The sequence below is a fragment of the Anastrepha ludens genome, chromosome 6 (assembly GCF_028408465.1).
Source record: "Anastrepha ludens isolate Willacy chromosome 6, idAnaLude1.1, whole genome shotgun sequence".
NCBI classification, from domain to species: domain Eukaryota; kingdom Metazoa; phylum Arthropoda; class Insecta; order Diptera; family Tephritidae; genus Anastrepha; species Anastrepha ludens.
Genome location: NC_071502.1, coordinates 99,651,718 through 99,675,883, shown reverse-complemented (window position 1 = coordinate 99,675,883; position 24,166 = coordinate 99,651,718). Strand labels below are relative to the sequence as shown.

The window sequence follows — 24,166 nt, the reverse complement described above, 5'->3', positions numbered from 1 at the left end:
GGTCGAACTTTTAGTGTCTTTTGTGGGGAGGCAAAAAAATCGCCCATTGCTCTGTGAAAATCATATTCTAGGGATCAAAATAAGAAACTTTGCCGAAGGAACCGTACCTCTAAAACGAATTCTGATTTTACCCCAATTTGGGTCGAACTTTTAGTGTCTTTTGTGGGAGGCAAAAAAATCGCCGATTGCTCTGTGAAAATCATATTCTAGGGATCAAAATAAGAAACTTTGCCGAAGGAACCATACCTCTAAAACGAGTTCTGATGTCCCCAATTTGGGTCGAGCTTTTAGTGTCTTTTATGGGGAGGAAAAAAAATCGCCCATTGCTCTGTAAAAATCATATTCTAGGGATCAAAATAAGAAACTTTGACGAAGGAACCGTACCTCTAAAACGAATTCTGATGTCCCCCAATTTGGGTCGAACTTTTAGTGTATGTTTGGGGAGGCAAAAAAATCGCCCATTGCTCTGTGAAAATCATATTCTAGGGATCAAAATAAGAAACTTTGCCGAAGGAACCATACCTCTAAAACGAATTCTGATGTCCCCCAATTTGGGTCGAGCTTTTAGTGTCTTTTGTGGGGAGGAAAAAAAATCGCCCATTGCTCTGTAAAAATCATATTCTAGGGATCAAAATAAGAAACTTTGCCGAAGGAATCATACCTCTAAAACGAATTCTGATGTTCCCCAAATTGGGTCGAACTTTTTAGTTTCTTTTCTCATGTAAAGGCCAAAAATGGTGATATTTTGAAATGATTGTATGGGGAACCCCCCAGGGGAGTTCCAGGGGGTGTGCCACTGGCATGGGTGGATCGGCCGTCCAAAGTTAGTGGGGGTCGATCATACATTTGGACTCGATTGGAGCACTCTAAATGGGTCAAAGTGGGATTTTTCGTTCGACCCAAATTGGGGGACATCAGAATTCGTTTTAGAGGTATGGTTCCTTCGGCAAAGTTTCTTATTTTGATCCCTAGAGTAAGATTTTCACAGAGCAATGAGCGATTTTTAAATCGACCCGCCCTAATATATATATCCATAATTGGTGCGTACACCCTTTGCGGGTGCAACTAATTACGTTAACTAAATTAAAGATTGCTAATATTTTAATAGAATTGCTTATGAGTATCTAATATGAGAACTTTGTCGTTTGCAATTAAAGGGATCCACAGAAAATTATATTTGCTGCAGTGAAATTAGAAAAGCTTATTCTTAAATTACCAATTTTTTTACGGCCAACAGTTTATGCCTTCCTGCGATAATTTAGTTCAACGACACTTAAAGCTTCTTATGGTCAATATTTTTATTTTTATGGACGCATTTGAAAAAGAAAATAAAGAAAAAAGTGAGGCGCCGCCTCTGTATGTTGAAACTAAAACAATATTGGGATATTTGCAAATGGATTGCAGCAGAACACAAAACAAAAAAAATTATAAAAAAACTAAGTGTACAACCAAAACGAAAATGGCGAAAAACAATAATATAAATCCAGAATTAAACATTGAATAATGAAACTTTATTTTCCAATGCCCTACACTTGTAAGTACGTTTGTACACGTCTGCTGCGGCATTAAATGCATCATTTTTCCAAATCAAATTGCACATTATGCCCCTAATCATAGCCAACACTGCCGATATGAGTGATTTCGCAGCGCACAACCAGCCAAACATCTGTGCGGCGCACCGCATCACCACCAGCGCTGCTGTTCGCTGTTGCATAGGAGCATCATTGCGGCAATGCGCCTGTCAGTCTGTCATTTCATTTCACTGGAGCGTCCACTTCACATTCAATTGTGTGCTGCGGTTTGTGGCAGTTACTGTTGCTTGGCGGTTGTTGGTTGCTGGTTGCTGGTCACCACACCACACGGCAGGTTTGGTGTCATTATGGTGCCAAAGCGAATAATAAGCGTCATCAGCATCATAATCAACGTTTATTACGTTTCAAACCATTCCCTATTTTATCGTTTGGCTTCCACAAAACGCGAGTATATTGAAAATAAGCCTGCCTTGCCACCGCCTCCTCGCAGTCGCAGTCTCTGCACTCTTTTCTCCCTCCACTAGCCGCTATCCTTTCTTTCAAACCTCCTCGCCCACCTTTGCCTTCTTCCCATTGCTGTGTGTCGCCTGTCTGTGTTGGCGCATCAGTCGTTTTTGAGCTTTCCCTAACCATTGTACTTCATTAATATTTTTATTTGTTTTTTTTTCTTTTATTTTTTACTTCATTTTATTTCTCATATAATTTCATTTGATTTTTTGATTTTGATTTTGATTGTGATTTAGACTTTGAATTCATGTGGCGGCACACTTTGATCTTGAGCGCATTTTGTCTGTTGTCCGCGGTGTCCAAAAAATTATTAACACTACCCGTACGCCACTTGGGGAATAAGGTGACCAGATGGGAAGAAAAAATAGTTTTTTAAGGGCTCTTTAATCTCTTAGCGGTCACCGCAGCCGAATGGATTGGTGCGTGACTACCATTCGGAATTCAGAGAAAACGTAGGTTCGAATCTCGGCAAAACACCAAAATTAAGAAAAACATTTTTCTCACAGCGGTCGCCCCCCGACAGGCAATGGCAAACCTCCGAGTGTATTTCTGCCATGAAAAAGCTGCTTATAAAAAATATTTGCCGTTTGGAGTCGGCTTGAAACTGTAGGTCCCTCCGTCTGTGGAACAACATTCAGACGCACACCACAAATAGGAGGAGGAGCTCGGGCAAATACCCAGAAAGGGTGGACGCGCCAATTATATATGTAAAGGATTTTCCAATAAAAGGTGTTACAGGTGAATGGATTGCGCTATCGAGAGATGACTAACGATTTTTTGTGGCCGGAATTGTATGGTATTGATCTGGACAACGTTTAATTTCAACAAGACGGCGCTATGTGCCACACAAGCAATGAACCCATTCTTTGAATATCAAAATAACAACTCTTATTGGAAAACCCTTTATATAATATCTTACATATTTACACAGAATTTGTAGCGTAGCATTTCTAAACGAAATGCGGACTAGTTTTCTTTAACTTGTAAGGGGAATTTATGAGATTTACTCTCGGAGCGCAAAAAAGCCGGTTTTTGTAATATCCTGTTTTTAAGGCAAGAGAAACAAACTAGATGACATCGGTTTTGATCATGAAGCTGGCCATAAAAAGTGATATAAGGTGGCTAATTTTCATTCTACGTCTTCTAACTTGATCTTTTAATAAATCTGTGATGTCCTCTTGCAAAAGCTACTTTTCTTATTTTAGCGCGAATTCTAAAAAAAAAGCTTTTGAGTACTTTTTTTAGAATTTGAAATAGAACTGAAAATGTTTGCTAAAAAAGTTACTAGTTTTTTGTTGTGCTACACAAAACGTGGGCTAAACAAGACGTTAAGTTTGTTCATGTCCCAAAAGACAAAATGAAAAAATATATTTATTGAGTAAAATCATGCGGTGCTTGATTGAAAGCAGGCGAAAAAGTTTGCGTGTATCCCTTTTTGGCTACGGATTTCAAGATCGGGCAGATCGGAAGATAGCAAAGTAGTCTGGTGATGCTCTTCTGATGCAATGCGACATTTTGTATTGCTGGAATGAGCGCGAGACGGGCCATTCTTTGGTTGACGCTTTCACGCAAGTAGAGACAATTTTTTTTTTTTTATATTTTAAATGTAGTTTTATTTAGTCGAATTTCCATTTAGACTACATCCTGATTCTATTGTGTTTCGCCAGGAAAAAGATTTGGTTCATCTTAAGGAATGGATTGTGAAACTGGATGAATTCAAATACCACTTCAGTCGAATGCTTTGTGAGTGGCAGATTAAAAAGTTGGAAGGCTCAACCGAAACAATTCATTGGGCTTGGGACCCTATGGCACAAGCAATATCCAAAGTTTGTGCATGGATTATCATATGTTGGTCTTCTGAGAATGAGAAAAATTTCTTTCTTGTGGAAAACGCAGATATACTCGTATGTTGGCTATCAAAGCTTTTGTGAAATGTACCGAAAGTTGCAGAAATTGTTAAACAACTGTAGATGCCAATCAAATCTAGACTCTGATTTAATTCAAGAGTGTCACACACGAACACGAATTCCTCAAACAATTTTGATTCGTTAACCTTAATGCTTTCTCATGTTGAAGTTGGAATTCGGCAACTCAAAACATCAAAAAAATCTGATATGATATCTTCGTATCTTCTTAGAAACTGCTCTGCAATCGCCTATCCACTTTTATTAATGTTTAACAAATCTCTAGAACGAGGAAAATTCATAGATGCCTGGAAAGTAACAACCATTAATCCAGTATTCAAAAGTGGAAATAAAAACAATGTTCACCAATTATAGATGACTTAGTGTCGTCATTCTCAAGGCAGGATAGGCATATCGGGCTGTCTACGACCCCCATGGTAGCCATATGCTGACCACAAACGTTGTGCCCTGTGATTACACCCTCAGGTCCTTTCTTCTGAGTTTTAGTAGCGAGGTCGTTATTTTCTTGTTTGGTTCTTTCACAAAGCACTTGGCTAATCTGCACGAGTTCAACCCAGACTAACGTTCTCTTTGGGTAGACCTCATGAAGTCGTCAATCCATAGTTGAATCGATGCGGAATTGACACCTAGAAAGGGTTCAGGTCTTAGTGGCATACTTGCAGAGCCTTGATTTGCCAATTGATCAGCTAACTCGTTCCCTGTAATACCACAATGTCCAGGCACCCAAATAATACTAACTTTGTTGTGTTTTGCAACACTGTTCAGTTTTGTTTTACATTCACCGACTAACTTCGAAATGCAGCGTGGGTTAGCAAGGGCTTTCAGTGCAGCTTGACTGTCACTACAAATCCCAATATTTTTACCCCGTCACTTTTTCTCAATTAGCCAGTACGTCACATTCAAGATAGCATAGACTTCCGTAAGGAATACTGTGGCCATCTGTCCTGTGGCATGGGAGTACTTAGTGTCTTCGTCTAAGTACCATCCAGATCCGCTTCCATCACTGGTTTTGGATCCGTTGGTGTAGAAAGTGTGCTGGTGTCCCGTTAATAGGTTCTCTGCACTTAACCATTGATCTCTATCTGGGATCAAAACGTCATACTTCAAACCGAAGCTAACTACAGGCACCCGATTGTCCACCGGCATCGAGAACAGTGTGTACCGCTCTGACAACTGGTGGTGTATCTGACAGTGGCCAGTGCTTACTTCATTTTCCCCTGCTGACTTCATTTCCTCTGTCTGTACGCCACCTTCATTGCTTCCTTTCGAATTTGAAGATCTAGAGGTTGCAAGTTCAGAATGGCATTAAGGGCATCGCCAGATGTCGTACTCTTGGCACCTGTGATACCCAAGCACACACTTTTATGTAGCCTTTTTAGGGGTTTTACTCAGGAATTAACCATTGTGGCTTTCCACCATACTGGGAAATGGTTAAGTTCAAAATATAAATAATTAAGTACTATTCGTTATGTCGAACTTTTTTCAATTTTTTACTATCTTTTCAGAAAGGAGATAAACGTATGCCCCTTTTTTCTTTATTTCCAAATTGCATCAATGGATTAATTAGCATTCGAAAACTTGACACAACCTTTTATTTTTGATTTATGGATTTTGACATATAAGTACAGAATTTTTTGTTTTTTAATTAATTAATTTCTTTTTATATTGCTTTCTAAAACAAAAACCACATAAATCCAAGTGTAAATATTGTCAAAATAACGTTTGGCTTTATATTTGACTAAATAAATAAATTTGATATATTAAGAAAAAAACTTCAGTGCAAAATTTTTAAACATTTATCTAAGCTCCAGCAAGCTTTCGCATTCGGAATTTTAAAAAATATTTTGTGTATGCAGTTTTATAGCCCATTTAATTCTAGTTCAATAAAGTGCAAGTTTGAAGTGGCTCAAATTGTCCGTTGATTTTTGATAATTTTTTTCTTTGACGGTGTTGCGCATGAGCGAGATTGTGTAGAAAGTCGATAGTGCCAGTTGTAATATAAAAAATAATGCAGAATGGGAGCATGTGTCGTCTAATTTGTAAAGATTTTAAACTTATTAATGCAGATCATGAATCATATGAAGCAATTTGATCAGCGAAATTAAACGATCAGGGAATAAAGCAAAGAAAATTTGTTTGAATGCGTTTAAGTTCATTTAATTTTTTTTTTTGTTTGGTCTCCCTTGATAATACATGTTTTTATATAACATTTTTAATAAGAACTAAAGAACTACTATAAAAAAAATCTCGCTGCACACAAAAATTATCGCATCTATCCGGAGCATAGGGCGCTTCATGTCTATTAATGTGATAGAAAAAGTGATAGGTATCCATATGAAGGCCAAGCGGCGTAATAGTAACTTTAAAGTGTATGGATCAGTAAAGTCCCACCCAAAATGTTGAATGATTTTTGCGCCTTAAGCTCAAAAATTCATTTGGTAAAACATTTCTAATCCGTTTTTTGTAATTTTAAGCTTAATTATGGCTTTAAAATGGCTTTAAAATCATTCTCCGCTATTTTGATTAGAATACCGTGTCAGAAGATACTTTCAGTATTCTCTTGCTACAGTGGCAGCCCTATGCATTTTTTGAGCCCGCCATCTGCTTTACATTCATTGAAAGATGCCTGTTGATATTTGACAATGAACGTAAAGCAGATGGCGCCCTCAAAAAAGTGCATATTCTTAAATTATTCAGAAACTATGCTTGGAATTTCCCCGAGGATAAAGTTTGAGTAGAAAGCTTAATTGCTCTGTATTCTACAAAAACAATTGAAGTACTTGTAATCTTGAATGAAGAAGTGCGATATTTCCAAGTCAAAGATAGCGCAGCGTAAGGGTGCAATAGTCAGGTGTTATGGTGTAGTGACCGATTTCCGAAACTGATCCGAGTAACCGGAATAATATGAAATTGGGAAATTCTACAATGCCACCATTTATGTCTGTAATAACTGAGTATTTCTTATCGTAAATTAGATTAGGTGAAAAGATAAATAATCTTTATTTTACAACTTCCTTTATCGCGAGTTGGTTCCGCGAAAGAAACCGGCAACCTAAAAGTTATAACTTGCTGAACTCTGTTTATTGGTAGATTCAGTGACAAAAGGAATTTAAGTGGCCACAGAAGAGAATTTTTAGTACTTGGCGTTTCAACCACTAACTTTCCTTCTGATGATTCATATATATATACAGGGTTGTCAATATTCGACGGACCCATCTGGCAACCCTGTATCTTTTGACAGAGACGTCAGATCGTTTAATGACATACCGCGTTGGAAGAGTCAGTCCAAGCAAATTTTTACCATGGAACAGTACACGCCACGGGAGCGCCCCCAAATTGTTGAAATTTACATTCAACAAAAGAAGTCAATTGTGAAAACTCAACGTGCGTATAAAAAATTAAATAATGTGAAAAGTGCGCCTTCTAAGAACACCATTAAACGTTTGTACGAAAGGTTTTCGACTGGTGATGCTCTTTCTAATCCAAAGAGGCCAAATCAAAACCGACCAAGGCGTCGCCAAGGGCATCCCAAAATCGGCGTTCTCAGCGATTGAGCATTGCTCGGACCACTTTACAAAGAATTATCCGCATTGATTTGCATTTATTCCCGTATAAGATTAAATTGACGCAAAGATTGTTGCCTGCGGTCAAGTCTCGTCGATTGGAATGGGCTCAAGAGTCATCGAAATCCGTCGTGTTCGTCGAATATGGGCAACCCTGTATATATATATAATTGGCGAGTAAAACCTTTTTGGGTGTTTGGCCAAGCAAGCTCCTCCTCCTATTTGTGGTGTGCGTCTTGATGTTGTTCCACAAATGGAGTGACCTACAGTTTCAAGCCGACTCCAAACGACAGATATTTTTATGAGGAGCTTTTTCATGGCAGAAATACATTCGGAGGTTTGCCATTGTCTACCGAGGGTCGACCGCTATTAGAAAAATGTTTTTCCTCATTTTGGTATTTCACCGAGATTCGAACCTACGTTCTCTCTGTGAATTCCGAATGGTAGTCACGCACCAGCCCATTCGGCTACGGCGGTCGTATTTTAGTATGCTACAATTACTTGTATGCTGGCCACCTTAGCACTATTTACTTGGCCTGCACGACTCCATTCGACGCTTCTTGCCACGGCCAGCTGCCATCTGCCAACTACTTCCCGCTGACACAAGCACAGCCAGCAGCGTGCTGACGTTTGCCCCCACACTCACCCATCAGCTCTGTGCCTACACCGCCGCTCATTACCCCGCACAACACGTTTGGCAAGATGACAGTGTTGGCTGCCGCTTATTGTTGGTTAATGGTTGCCGCTTCGCTCTCGGCAGTGGGTTGTCCGCTGCCATTGTCGTCAGCTCGCCGGTGGCGACCACTTGTTTGCTACGTTTGCATTATTCTTCGCAATGTCATTTTGTAATTATTATTATTGCTATTGTTGTTGTTGTTGTTGTTGTTGTTATTATTGTAGTGAGTTTTGCTTGTTGATAAATGTTGGTCGCTGTTTCAAAGTAGCTGCCATCAGTTACAAGGCAAAAGTTTGTTTGGCAACCAAAATAATGAAACAATAAAAATATTTGGCAGCCATTTTCGCCTCGCTGTAGGAGGGGTGGGGCAGTGAAATATTTATTAATGGGGCGCATGTGCAATTTGAAAGTGGCGTAGTTGAGGGAGTTATGTAAATTAGTGGGTTGTTGAGGCTGGATGAGGAAGTATTTTGATGACACTGGATGTTTCACTATTTTGTTTTGTTTTGGGTTTGTTATGAAATGTTCTCCATTGTAGCAGCAGAAATTAAGACATTTTAATTAAATATATTTTTTGAAGTGAAACTTCTTAGGTGTCAATGGACGAGCGAGAGTGCTGAATAAAGTTTCAAGGCCATGCAACGTTTTGGGCATTTTTGTTCCGGGGGAGAGAAAAAAAATATAACGTACAGGAATAGAAGAGAGAGAGAGCTATACCTTATATATATGTTGGATACACTTTAGGCTATTTTTCCTGAGTTTTTCCTTGTGGATGCTAATTTCTAGTGAGAAATAACAATGCCTACCTTTTTGGCACTTGTTTGTTGGTGCAAATTTGTAGGATATATATTTTTGGTGCTAATTTTTGGCTTTATATTTCCTTGGTGCCTACTGTTTGGGGCGTTTTTTGGTGAATGTGAAAATTTTAATACTGCTCGAAAGCTCGTTCATGTCTCTTTCAAAACATGGGAACCAAGGAGTGTGAGTTCACGGAAACTGGCCTTGAGAAAACCAGAAGCTTCATATTATTTTACGGTCTGAGGAAACCTCAATGTAGTAGTTTATGTGTTTGCTATGTAATTAATTTATTTTCTTGGCAATAGGTAGTGCTTTCCTTTAACTCCCCCTTATTGCTGCTCATAAGATCGATTTCATTTGGGGTGGCTGCTGACAAATGCGTCATATGCCAAATTTGGGTGATGGATCCAAAACCCCACCCTTGCTTCTGATAAGAATGTCGCTAAAATAGACTTCTGGCTATGGAGAGTTTTTTCATACTTAGCCTGAGTTGATGTTACGATTTTTTCGTCTGTCATTTTGGCTCTTGAGTTCTGCCAATTTGAGAAAAAATTCCTCTGCCAAGCGCTTGCAGGAAGCAAGCGGCATACTTGTCTCTTCCAGGCGGAATCACTCTTTCTGACGGGAAGGCAACCGAGTTTCTCATTTCCCAGTATGATAACAGTTGTTGTTAGGTAATTAATATATTTTTGAAAAGTTCGAAGAGTTTATAGTAATGACTAGAATCAGACAACTTGAACAGCGCTTCTTAATAGGAAATGAAAAATTACGGTAATGTGCAGAAATATTCATCTATCTAACTAAATCGGCATACCAAACCTTTGTGAAATTTGTGAAGGAATTTCTCATAGCTCTAACCACCTCTTCACATGCCCAACTCATCTAGCAATTTGGCTCATCTTTAGTTTGATCCCATCAAAATAGTCTGCATGACATGGATGTATCGTTAGATGAGCTTGATATCAACCGATTGATGACTCAACCGAACCGATACAGGCGCGGCAAGTGATGCGATCAGTTTTCAACCTATCAACTCCACTCCAATCGTCGCATGTCAGCAATACAAAGTTTACCAAGTCAATTAACAAATTCCGCAGAAGTTGCGTCTATACAAGAGTGAAGAGTAGCCTGATGACAGGGGACGCTTTCCATTTCAATTCAACCGGCGTATTCGGGACATGTTCTTCGATTTCGATGTAACTCAAATATGTTGCTCTCTGGTCAAAATAATGAGACACGTATTTTTTTGTTCGCCTAAAAAAATTTTTTTTCAAGAGTTATCGGCAATTTTGTTTTACGGCTCAAAATCGATTTTTTTTAATTATATAAGAAACAATTTTTTTTAAATGCCCATAACTTGGTCAAACATGAACCGATTTTAATAATTCTGTGTTCAAAATGATCGTCATTACTTACACGAGCGACTTCATGTAGAAACAATTGCAAAAAAGTAGTTGAAAATTTTTTATTTTGCAAAAAACAAAAAGTGCGAAAAAGGTTTTTTACTCAAAAATTCATTACTCAAAAACAACTCATTTTAGCTACTGGGCATTCAGCTCAATTGAAGTTCGAGGTGTCCTGTTGATTTGGAAAAAGTTATGAAAAAAAACAAAATACACTTTTTGAAATATTAAATTTCGAAAAAATTTAATTTTTTTTTCTTTTTTGCTAAATAAAAAATTTTCAACTACTTTTTTGCAATTGTTTCTACATGAAGTCGCTCGTGTAAGTAATGACGATCATTTTGAACCCAGAATTATTAAAATCGGTTCATTTTTGACTAAGTTATGGGCATTTAAAAAAAAATGTTCTTATATAATCAGAAAAACCGATTTTGAGCCGAAAAACAAAATTGCCGATAACTCTTGAAAAAATTTTTTTTCGGGCGAACAAAAAAAATACGTGTCTCATTATTTTGACCAGAGAGCAACATATTTGAGTTACATCGAAATCGAAGAACATGACCCGAATAGCCCGGTTGAATTGAAATGGAAAGCATCAGGGAAGTTTATCTCGACTATCAGCCCGTTCATGCACCCAGCGTTAAAGGACGTCTCTTAGAGGGCGACCTCAAACGGTCAATGGTTAACGCAGCCAAGACCGAGCGAGTTCTGTTCACTATAAAATGTAAGATACTGAGTTTTCAGTTATCGCCCTTAAATGGAGTAGCATTAACCTTATCGAACGAAGCCAAGTATCTTGGCATAGTTGTTGACTCAAAGCTCTAATGCCCCCTTAATATGTCGAAAATGGGGTCCGAGGCCTTATATAAACTACCGGGCGGAGAATACTATCATCAAACCCATTTGAACCTATGGAGCTTTCGTGTAATGCCAGGCGATGCAGACACAGTCCTACCTAAAAAATCTTATGAAAGTCCAATGAATAGCCTGTGTAGGAGTAACAGGTGTGCTTCTATCGACGCCTTAGGCGGCTATGAAAGTAGTGCTACATATTCCACCCATTCATATACATATATGTTAAAGCGCTAACGGTCAAATCTGCTTCCAGGATTAAAGCAGCTGGCATGCTTAAAGAAAACACGCACGGTCACGCATCAGTTCTACTATCTGTTGAACACTTGCACTACGGATCGAAAACAGACTATCTGGTTCCCAAGACAGACCTAAACAAAGACTATAAAATGAGAATACCCGACAGAAAGGATTAACAGACCAGAGTCATCTCAAATGATAGTGGCCACCGTATTTTTACTGACGGCTGAAAGATGTACGATGGCTCGGGATCGGGAGTTTACTTGGAGCAATTATCCTTATATTGCTCCTTTAGATTTCCAGGCCGGTGTGGCGTCTTCCAAGCTGAGATCTACGCTGTAGATAAAGCAGCAAAAACGATAAGACTAATGGATTTACCTCCGGCAAACCAATTTTCTTGATAGTCAAGCAGCGATAAAAGCACTGGCCTCAGCGCACATCAATTCAAGAAGTGTTAAAGAATGCAGGAGGTTGCTTTCGCTTTTCCAACTACACAGCACCACAATTTGTAGGGTCCCGGGTTGTTCTGAAGTGTAGGGAAACGAAAGAGTGGATGAGTGTGCAAGGAAAGGCTCTGAGCTGACCTTCAGCGAGTGGTAGAGGACACAAGCAACCCTCTAAATGAGTTATACAACGCGATCGACTTGAGCGTAATCACGGAAACCAATAGAAGGTGGTCTTTGACTACCAACTGCAGGGTATCCAAAACGCTCTGGCCAAAACTGAATCTTAAAAGAACAAAATTACTGCTTGGATTTAACTACCAGCGTCCTCACGGGTGTTATAATGGGTCACTGTACTATTAGCAGTGCAATGTTCGTACCTCACAATGACTTCTGCAGGAGTTCTGGATATGATGAAGAAATTGAGTCGGAGCAACACCTCTTCTGTGAATGCCATGCACTTATTTCTTTGAATACCAGAGAAATTTGCAAAATGTCTCACTGGATGGACTAGCTAGTTACCTGCTTACGAAGATCTAAACTGTTTAAGCAACTTAGTTAAAAATAAAAAAAAAATAAAAAGGGATGGAAAACAAATGCAGTTATCACAATGGGCCTTAGGGCCACCGAGTATCTTGTCTTAGACAAGTAACCCGGCTAACCTAACCTAACCTATGATCGCTATTACCTGGCCTATCGCATCTGTGAATCTGCATACTCTGAGTCTACTTTCTTCTTCTTCTTAATTGGCGCGATAACCGCTTACGTGATTTCGGCCGAGTTTAACAAAGCACGCCAGTCGTTTCTTTCTCGTGCTAACCGGCTTCAGTTGGACACATTAAGTGAAGCTAAGTCCTTGATCACCTGATCATTCCAACGCATGTGAGGCCTTCCACTTCCTCTGCTACCACCAGCTGGTACCGCATCGACCACTTTGAATAACGGAGTGTTTGTATCCATTCGGACGACATGACCCAGCCAACGTAGCCGCTGGATCTTTATTCGCTGTGCTATGTATATATCGTTGTAGAGCTCATACAGCTCATCGTTCCATCGCCTGCGATATTCGCTGTGGTCAACGTGCAAAGGTCCAAAAATCTTACGCAGAATCTTTCTCTCAAACACTCCAAGCTTCGCTTCATCGCCCATGCTTCGGCGCCATACGTTGAGTGTACTTTACTGTACAAAAAAATCAGGTTTTTTCAGTGATAAGCAGAGGCATGGCAAGGATATTTTTTATGTTACATTCAATTAATATCAACCAGAGGTATCTAATCTTACATGAAACTAAAATCGATGCATCAAAGGATGCCGGCTACATTGTCACATTGCGCTTAACAAAATTGAAAAGTACTTTTTGCCTAAAAATACTTGCCTCAAATCTATTATCAGCTCAGTTGAGTGGCCTAAATAGTCATCAATCATCGGTTTTATAGTAATACACTTGACTACAACAACATCAGAAATCATCAAAATCATTCAGATTTTGACGCAAATGTCATGCCAAGCCATACAAATCCGCAATCCCAAACTAAACAAAAGTACAATTCATTGATGCGAAGTCATAAACAGACCGATGTGTTGTGTGGATGTTTAAGCGGTTGCAATTTCAATTATATTTTGCGCACTTTAGTACCCTCATTTGACGTTGTGCCCTCATTGACTTTGTGTGCCTCATTGTCACAAAGTGTCAGCGAGCGGCTGCGCATTATCCTGTTTGTGTGTCAAAACAGGAAAACAAAAACAAAGACTGTAAGGAATAAACAACATCGGCTCTGAAATCAACTTTCTTTTTCAGGAGTATTTGTCGGCATAATTTTCAGTTCATGCCCACATTACCCATACACTCAAACCAAGCGCTGGTTCTCGGCTGCCATTTGTGGCCATTTCTGCCCATTTGTGACACTTTTGGTTTGTAATTTTCTGTTGTTTCTTGTGCACAAAAAAAAAAAAAAAAATTCACTTGTTTATTTGTTTATATGCATTGCGGTTCGTTTGATTTGCAAAGACAATGAGTAAAGGCATTTATCTACCTTAGTATGTGAGCCTTTAAATTATAACCGAAGGCAAGCATGTACAGTTGCGAAAAGGAAAATATCAGTACAAAAGAATATTATATTTTTATTAAACAAATTTTAGATCTACTATGTGATTGCAAAGTTTTTATTATTACTTTGAAAAATTACTATATTCTTTAACGAAAAACAAAACTTTTTATGACAAAAGATAGATATTCAGGGTTAACATTAAAATAACAGTGATCAAAAAAAAAAAAATCAAAGGAAAAATGCATTGAAAAAGTTTGGAAGTACAAAGTTGTAAATAATATTTAGTTGAATTTTCCCAATTGTTTTATTACGGCAGTACAACGGCGGGGCATTGAGTTCACCAATTGCTCACATCGCTGTTTCGGAATCTTCAGCCACGTATCATTAACAATTTCACAAAGTTGTTGTTTGTTACTCGGTTTGGTCTTGTGCACAGCTTTTTTTAAGTCCCTCACACAGATTTTCTATGGGATTGAGGTAGGGGGAGTGAGCTGACCTTTCGTAACCTCAATTTTATTAGGACGACGGCAACGCTTGACCATCTGACTATTGTGTTTAGGATCATTATCCTGCTGATATACCCATTTCAGTGGCATTTCCTTGCTGTGTCCATTATGCCATCAATCTTGCGTATGGTGCCTCCGCCATAGCACAAGAAACATCTCCATACCCTTATATTTGAGCCCTTTTGTTTAAGGGGGAGCCTGGTTTATGATTTCTAAAAATTGCATCTCTTTGCGATTTTTTTTTTAAGGAAAAAATTAATTTAGCACTGCAAAGTTTTTTCTATCTTTCAATGAACATTTAAAAAGTATACAAATTTGTTGTACTGGTTAAAATAAGTTGAAAAACTGGCGTACAGGATACAGCTCGTAATTATTATCTAAAGCAAAAAATTCAAATGGATTTCTAATTATCATGATTTTTTATTCTTTTTGGCGGTTTTAAAGAAAAAAATGCCTTTCTATAAAAAAAAAATTCACTTCAACTTGGTATAAAAATCTTGAAAATTTTTTTTTATCTATTTTGTTAGTTCAAATAGAAGAGAATTTAATTCTGAAGGGAACAAGCTATGATTCATTTCAAAAAGTTTATTAGTTTTTTTCATTCATGTACGCCAATTCAAAGAAATCATAAAAATGAAAGGTCGAGAAAAGAAGATAAAGTTTGTACTATAGCTGTCCGGTCACAGCGAAACTACCTAACGCTCGCCTGCCTTTGGCTTTGTATCTACGGAAATATTGAGAATTAGGCTCTGTAACTTTGTGTGAATATTCTGAAATATATTAGGAATCGCTTAAAACGAAAAAAAATGGTTTTTTTGACCTTATACACCAGGCTCCCCCTTAATGGTTTTTAGAGTGTACTATAGCTGATGTTCGGTGCCAAGTGGATGTCCAACATATTGTCGCGAATCCAGACCCCCATATACAACTATTTTACACTCGCCTGTCCATAAAATATTGCGTCACATGTCAGCTGCCCAGCTCGCATGTTTTTTGCAAATTCCAATCGTTTTGCCCTATGTTTTGGTGTCAAGCGTGACTTTTTTCCTGAGCCATGAGCTGCTAGTCCAGTTTTCCGTGGTCTTCTACGTACGGTTATTTCAAAACCATCAAACTTCACCCCTTTTTTAATTTGTATGGCTAACTTCATGTGATACTCTCTTGAGCACCTTACAATTCTGTGGTCGCTTTGCGGGGAAGTTCTTCGTTTTACTCCTCTTTCTTCCGACTTTTCCACAAATGCGATTGCATTTGAAATCATTTTAACTGAACATCAAATAATATTTTATATTTCTATTCAATATCTTCCATCTGCTCTCAATTTCAGAATCTGCTTTCTGTGGGGGCAGGGTTTCTCTCGATTTACTATAGCCAAAACATAAGAAATATCTGCATGACACTCACCAAAAAAAAAAAAAAACAAATACAAAACATAACAAAAATCGTACTTTGGTGTTAATCTTTGCAAAATTTGATTAATATTCCTTGTATAACCCTAAAAAACCGAAGGCACTGCTATTACAAAGTAACTCCGCCAAGAAAGAGCCGTTATTTAAGTAATTGCCAGACTTATCCTGATTCCACACATCACAAACACCTTAACTCTTCTTAGATATTTTGAATTTTTCGTATTGAAATTTTCTTTTGTATGATTTATATGAAAAAAAATAAATGATTTCAAAATCATTTTTTAGGTCTACTGCTATTTTCATGTTCATTTGTGTATATATATAGTCGGGAGCCAGGGGTCATTTTGACCTCATCATTTCATGCCGACTGATTTTAATACTGAAGGCAGACGCCATCCAATGGATGACGAAACCAACCATCAGCTGGTTCAGTAGCGGTGGGTACGTGCGTGCTTATAAAATAAATTAAAAAGTAAAACTACTTATGCCGATTGAAACTTTTTTATATAATTTTGGACACATATGAAAATATAATAATGATGGTCAGCTGTGTTTATAGCGGTGGGAAGACCGTCAGGCGAAGCAAGAATGTATCATTGCATTTGTTTAGCTGCATGAGAACTATCGATATCGCTAATGAAAGTTTGATACCTGAGAATGGCAAACTGTGTTGATATTTCTGTCCAGAAAGTTTTGGCAAGTCGTTGTGAATCGTTCAACACCAGAGCACCGCTTCCAAATTGTGGAAATTCGCTTTGGAAAAAGAAATAAATAAATCTGTTCGAGAAATTCATAGAGCACTTACGGCATCATCGAACCTTATTTCTTTCAAAATGAGAAGGAGCTGCCGTTAAAGTGAATGGCAACAGCTATGGGGCTAAATATTAACGTAATTTGGTTCTAATAAGATGGCGCAAGCTGTCATAAAGTGCGCTTAGCAATCGATTTTTTGCAATATTCAAGCGACCATTGACGCAAGGCGGAAGAATATTGGGAAAAATACTCCAATATTGGACTGATCGAATAGGCTATGTAACTCGTAGCTGCGGCGGACATACGCCGGATATCATATTCAAAAAATAAATGTCAGCAAAGTATCTATCAGAATAGCATAACTAAGGAGGTCCACAGGGGCACTCCACAGGGGGGAGTATTATCTCCACTTCTTTGGCTATGTGTGATCAGCAAAATCTTGATAAAACTTAATAGAGGTGGGTCAAAAGTGGTGGCATACGCTGATGATGTGGTGCTAATGGTGTCAGGACTGTGTCCCAACACGATCAGTGGGATCATCCAAAGGGCGTTAGGCGAGCTTAACTCTTGGGCCACAGGATGTGGCTTAAGTTTAAGCCCCAGTAAAACAGAACTTATGCTTTTTACCACCAGATACAAGATACCAACTTTTACCCTACCAAATATCAACGGACAAACTCTTTCACTTTCACCCAGTGCAAAGTACTTAGGGGTTATTCTGGACTCCAAGCTTAGCTGGAAATTAAACATCGAAGAACGGGTAAGGAAAACAGAAATTGCTTTATATGCCTGTAAACGTATGCTTGGAAGAAGATGGGGTCTTCAACCTAAGCATACATTATGGCTGTATAAGGCGGTTATACGACCTATTCTATCGTATGGTTCGGTAGTTTGGTGGAAGGCTCTAGAGAGAGAGTACAATACCAAACTACTCGGCAGAATACAAAGATCAGCCTGTGCAAGAACGGTCGGTGCAATCAGATCATGTCCTAGGGAGGCTCTCAACGCACTGACACACGTTATTCCAATGGACCTACACATCAAGAAAACGCCAAGCATGAATGCATTTAGGTTAAACGAAGCGGGCCGCTGGAAAACGTATGGTCAAGCCAGTCTACTATTGCGACAAACTCAGTTAACCTCGGTGAGGACTGACTACATCGTCCTGATGGTAACATTCCGTAGGAATTTTGCCACTCTCTCTCCATCTAAGGAGGAATGGAATAATAATAAACAACTTCGACACTACAGTCTATGCAGACAGGATTGTGGTGTTGGAGCTGGTATACATTCTAATAGACTTAAAATTGAAAAATCTGTGCGTCTCCCCAATGCCTGCAGATTTCTCTTTTAAGGGCAATATCGCTATTCTTTCGGATAGCCAACAACCTCTATGGTGGTTGAACAAAGTAGGAATAGCCTCACCACCTTAAGTGTAAACCATAAAGTTACCTTAATCTGGATGCCGGGACATCGGAATATTGAAGGTAACGAAAAAGCGGATGAACTGGCAAGAGGGCGATCCGCCATGAGTAACGCTCTTGCAGTATCGGTATTCACACCATTAGGTGCAGTCAAAGTACAATTTCCCTAAAATACCTTCGAATCGCGGATTGTAGATGGAGAGTCCAGACGAAATGCAAAATCAACAGAACGTTATGGCCCACCTACAACCTCAAGCAATCGTCGGCATTAATAAGAATGAAACGAGGGCCGCCTGGAGACTAACGGCAGTCATAACTGGCTTTTGGTCTGTCGGAGAACAAACAGCCAAAATGGGCATCTCTCACAACACATACTGTCACAGTTGTAAATAACCGGAGAAAAAGGAAACAATCTTCCACTTCCTCTGTGAATGCCCTGCCCTATGAAAGGACAGAATGTTAACCCTGAGCAAACCGCTGCTCGAGAGTCTCGAACAACTGTCTGGCTTAGATGTCAACAACCTAATAAGGTTCTTAAACCACACAGACTGGATATAGTCATGCCGTAAATAACTGTTAAACAAGTTGGTAGCGAGGTTGTGGCAACAAAATGTGGTGCGAAGCGCTAGTAGGATTCTGGATGAATCACCACTCTAACCAACCATCTAACAGATTAGAAGAAAAATACAAAAAATGCATTCCAACAATATATCTCTCTGGTATTATCATTTTAAGTTCCCAAGCTTTAAAAAAAACGCCTCATATAAGATCAAAGATTGTGCTGGTTTTATAGAGAAAAAACACTTTCCCATACAATCGTCTTTATTTTTATTATTCACAAAATAAAAGCTACCACATTCTAATGTACTACAGGAAATATTTTGAATTTTTTGAACTACCTAAAACAAGTAAAATAATTAATTTTATTGCCAATACTTATTTGTATAATTTTTAACAATTATTTAAACGATCTGATTTTCAGTTCAAACACAATTTTCTACTCAACTTCAAATCACCGTCTTGCCCTCTACGCTACAACATAAACATTATGTTTTTCATGCAGTGTTGGGTTGATTCAGCTATGTACAAGGGCTGCTCAATAAGTACCCTTGTTAGAAATGAAGACACCTTTTTTTCGAAAAAATGCTTTCTTATTTTTCAACATTTCAACAGTTTCCTTTCAGAAAGATACACTTTTCCCAACGCCCAGGCCTGTTTTTTTAAACGCTCGAAAAAATAGGATTTCTCTAACTCTCCAAAATACGCATCTGTCTCAGCGATGACTTCCTCGTTTAAACTAAATTTTTTCCCGCGAGCCATTTCTTCATGTTGGGCAACAAGAAAGAGGCGTAGAGAGTCAGATCGGGTGGATAAAGAGGGTGTGGCAGCAATTCATAATACAATTCACGCAGTTTGGCGGCGACAGCTCGGGATGAATGTGCTGGTGCGTTATCGTGGTGAAACAGCACCTTATTTTTTGCTAAATGCGGGCGTGTCTTCTTAAATTTTTCAAACTATTGTCTAGTTCTTTCTTTTTCTAAAAAAATCCACGAAGATGACGCCTTTTTTGAGCCGATTTGGCTAGAGAAATCCCTTGTTTTGATTGTTGCTTAATTTCTGGTGCGGAATGATGAACCCAAGTTTCATCAACGGTAACAACTCAACGCAAAAATTCCTTCCGATCTCGCTTAAATTACTCGAAACATTGCTTCAAAATTAACAGGCGCATCCGCTTGTTATTGCTTGTGAGTAATCGCGGTAACCATCGGGCCGCCAATTTTTTCAACGCCAACTTATCATGTAAAATATTAATTGCCGTTCCGGTTGACACACCTATTGTCTCCATTACTTCCCGCACTTTCGTTCGTTGGACGCTCCTCATTTAAATTCGTTGAACCAATAACTAACTGTGGTCGTAGATGGCACAGCATCCCAATAGACAGCAACCGATTTTCCATGTATCTCCTTACATTTTTACCATCCAAAAATAGAAAGCGAATTACCGATCCATGATGATCTGTTTCCATCTTTACGAAAATCACGAAAGAGGTCTTACTCGAATTGCTGCCAAATCCAAACTAACCCATAAAACAGTCTGAAATTTTTTGTATTGCCGTCGTTTGATAGATGGCAACACACGATGCCGACACCAATTTCCCTCAGTAACGCCCTCTATCATCAAACCCGGGTACTTATTGAACCGCCCTCGTGCGTATGCATGTATAGATGCCTTTTATTGGATCGTTTATCGCATGACTTTGCATATTTAGTGATTAGCCTGTGTATTCTGATGCTCATCATTGTGGTGGAGCTCAACTCACGAGACTTTTCTAAGTGTACGTGTTACATAAAAAAGTATATAAAGGGTGTTTTAAAAAGAGCATTGGTTTAATTTACATAGTTTTCATAATAATGTGCATGTCTAATCCTTTACCTTCTCCAGAAAATAAATTTTAATTTAAGAGCGTTGACTGACACTCCATTCGAGTATTTTCTGTTGATTTTTCTTGTAGAGTCTTGTTGAGTTTTTTAACCGCAAAACTCAGAAGTGGTATAAAATGTTTGCTCTCTAATTTCAAAAACAAAAAAAATTAAAATTAAATCAAGCAAAAATAACACAGTAAAAAATAAAAAATTGAAAAAATGTATTCCAGCGGCAATTAGGACTTTGGGCTCGTTGCTTGTGTGTTCGAAATTAATCGTGAAATCGCTGACTTCGCTCTTGACTGGATTCGAATACTTCGATATCAGGTTCATTTGGGTGCCCGATCACAGTGGCATCTTATTTCCATCTTGATAAATGTAGCACATCAGCACAATATGCAAAATTTCATTAAAATTGTATGATGATTTTCCTTATTTTAATAACTACAAGGTTTTCCAATAACAGGTGTTATTATGAATAGCCCACTATTTCGGTAGATGTCATTTTTGAAGCTGTCATTTTTTTATATCTGACAAGCAGAAACTATGCCATTAATACAAATGTAACGAGGCACGCTTAAGCAACGCATTGAAACTATTAAAATTCACTATAAAAATGGTGAAAATTTGGCAGAGACGGTTCATAAAACTCGAATATTTTTGGGCCTTCGTAAAGCACCTTCGCGGACTGCAATACAGAAATTGGTGAAAGAATTTGAGCTATTGGAAGAAGTTAGTGATATGAAGAATAATGCATGTCGCTCAAGAACAGCCGAAACAATTGCTGTTGTAGGCGAAAGTGTTGAAGAAAACCCAGGTTTGTCCCTTCCTCGTCGTTCTTTGGAATTCGGCATTCCACAAACGTCAGAACATCGTATTTTGCATAAAGATTTGGGTCTTAAGGCTTACAAAGTCCAGTTAACACAATAATTCAAGCCGGCCGATCATCAACAACGTCATGTCTTTGCTGATTGGGTCGTTGAAATGCATGAAAATTATCCGGAATTCCATCGAAAAATCATCTTGAGTGATGGACGGAAATGGGCACCTCGGTGGCTTCGTCAACAAGCAAAATTGTCGGATCTGGGGCTCAGAAAATCCAATCGATATTGTTGCAAAGCCTCTCTATCCTCATCGTGTAACTGTTTGGTGCGGTTTATGGTCCGGCGGAGTCATTGGACCTAACTCTTTCGAAAATGAAGTGAAATGAACAGTTACGGTGAATGGATTGCGCTATCGAGAGATGATTAACGATTTTTTATGGCCGGAATTGGATGGTATTGATTTGGACAACGTTTATTTTTAACAAGACGGCGCTACGTGTCACACAAGCAACGAAACCATAGATCTTTTATCAAAACAACACCTTTTATGGGAGACCCCTTTACTTATAGCGCCCCTAGATCAGCTACATAGCACTTAACGTTCTTACAATAATAAAATAAAACAAAAAATAATAGAATAATAAAAACTTTTCATTTTGACTCTATAGGAATGCCGCGAAACACCCTTTGTGCTCATAGAAACCGGTAATAGAAATGAAAAATCCAACTTATTAGCTATTACTTTTAGTGCAGGCTGAAACAGAATCTCGATAGAAAAAAAAATTACAATTAAAAACCCACCGAAAAGATCACAGATCGTTTGTGCTGATCACTAGCAATGATTTTTATTTTCAGGTGTCATCATCAACACATTTTCCCGCATACAATTTCCTGCAACTTGAACATTTCAACAGCTCTGCTTCTTCTCACTGTTCTTTCGCTGTCGCCCAACAAGCTTAATATCCAGATCGTTATCACAGCGACGATCTTTTGTAATACATATTTGTATTTGTAAGTAACTTTGATCTACAATTAAGTATTTGCTGTGAGTTGTGAACTCTTACACGTTCTAATGCTGCACCGATCAATCGATCGACAAACAGAACGATCAAGCAGTCATTGGCATAGTTGGTTAGATCGTTCACGCACTCACTCACTCACGCACTCGCGCGCTCACTCGCTCACTCACTCACTAAGACGATCAAAGGGAAAATGCCGCTAAATAAAATCGGGCTGTTGATTTGAGTTCGACAAATGATTTGATGATGATTTTCAAATTATCAAATAAATGATCTGTAATTTTCGGTAATCTTTTCAACCTGTACAACCAAAGGCAAAAATCGAAAGCCGATCGATGTTCGCAGCGGCAAATCTTACTTGTGTTTGTATGGTAGATGAGTGGACGAAAAGTCGACGGAGCAATAAGCGAGTAGCAAGTGTTTTTCGGCGTTAACTAACTGACCTCGTAGTAGATGCATAGTAGACTACGTGCATGGTTGGGTGCCCGGCGGGGTGACTAACTGTCAACTGTTTATTTGATAGCCTTAATGGCGGCGGCATTTCTTTTAGATTGATTTTACAAATATGTTTCCATCGCTTCTAAGTATGCAGACTCGTCGAAAGGTCTGTGACTACTTAGTAGCAACTAATTTGTCGCTAATGTCGCACTAAATGCAGAGTGAAATTTGTTCATCAACTTTCGTTAATTGGGTCAAAATTGTATGATGGACAGAAAGACGGCGCTTGGCGCTTTCTTCTTTGTGATGTCCAAATTAATAGATACACGCATTTTTTGTTTTGTGAGTTTTCATTTGATATGGCTACTTGGAGTTTTGTTATGTCAATTCTCTTGCTTTCAATTTGACCACACATTCCTTTCCGCTACGACTTACCACGTAATATGCCGTGTATGCTATAATCCGTGCGCCCATCTTCACTGGTACGATCATTACCGCGCAATAGGCGACTGATGGACGATGTGGATGGTGGATCGGTGAAGCCCTCCTGCAACAGAAAAATAAAAGAAACAAAAATAAATAGAAAAAGTAAAAAAAAGCTTATAATTATCATAAAATAGGCATAAGTATAATAATTTAATGGGATTAAAAATATACGAAAAAATAAGGACTACTAAATATAAGGCGTATGAGTTTTCTGTAGTTGGACAGCTCTAATCCAAACGAGACATTCCTGAAGGTAAATAATGAATCATTTTTTGAAACTGAGCAGGTAACTACTTAATTCTCATGAGCGGGGCTTAATTGTCTATCTTGCAGTGTAGGCACCTTTCTGATCTAGAATTTCGAAAAAATCGATTTTTTATTTTTTTTCGTGTTATGATTATTTATAAAGGGTGGTTATGTTTCAAGGGCCGGTGTTGATTTTGAATAAAATACAACGTTTTTAGGAAATTATTGTCATTTCTCTTTATTATGATAATACTGGGATGGCTCATTTATGTATGGAACAAAATATTGGCCAAATGGCCGCCGCAGCTTCGGTGGCACACTTTCATCCGATGGTCCAAATTTTCGATGACGCTGAGGCATAATTCAGGTTCTATGCCGTTAATGAGCCGAATTATCTCATCCTTTAAGTCTTGAACTGTTGTTGGCTTATCCACGTACACCTTTTCTTTCAAATAACCTCAAAGAAAGAAGTCCAACGGTGTCAAATCACATGATCTTGGCGGCCAATTGACTTCGCCGCGACGTGAGATTATTCGGCCATTAAATTTTTCGCGCAAAAGAGCCACTGTTTTGTTAGCTGTGTGACAAGTGGCACCGTCCTGTTGAAACCACATATCGTCCACATCCATATCTTCCAATTGGGGCCATAA

At 38.6% G+C, this 24,166-nt stretch overlaps 1 protein-coding gene across 1 annotated transcript in view; it reads right to left on the bottom strand.

Moving 5' to 3' along the window:
- The window catches only part of LOC128867193 (protein gooseberry-neuro), a 114,173-nt gene that overhangs the window by 38,430 nt on the left and 51,577 nt on the right, over positions 1-24,166 (bottom strand). Inside the window, exon 3 of the mRNA XM_054108295.1 lies at positions 23,220-23,331. Within this exon, the coding sequence (XP_053964270.1) occupies positions 23,220-23,331 (112 nt within the window). The remainder of the gene's footprint in view (positions 1-23,219; positions 23,332-24,166) is intronic.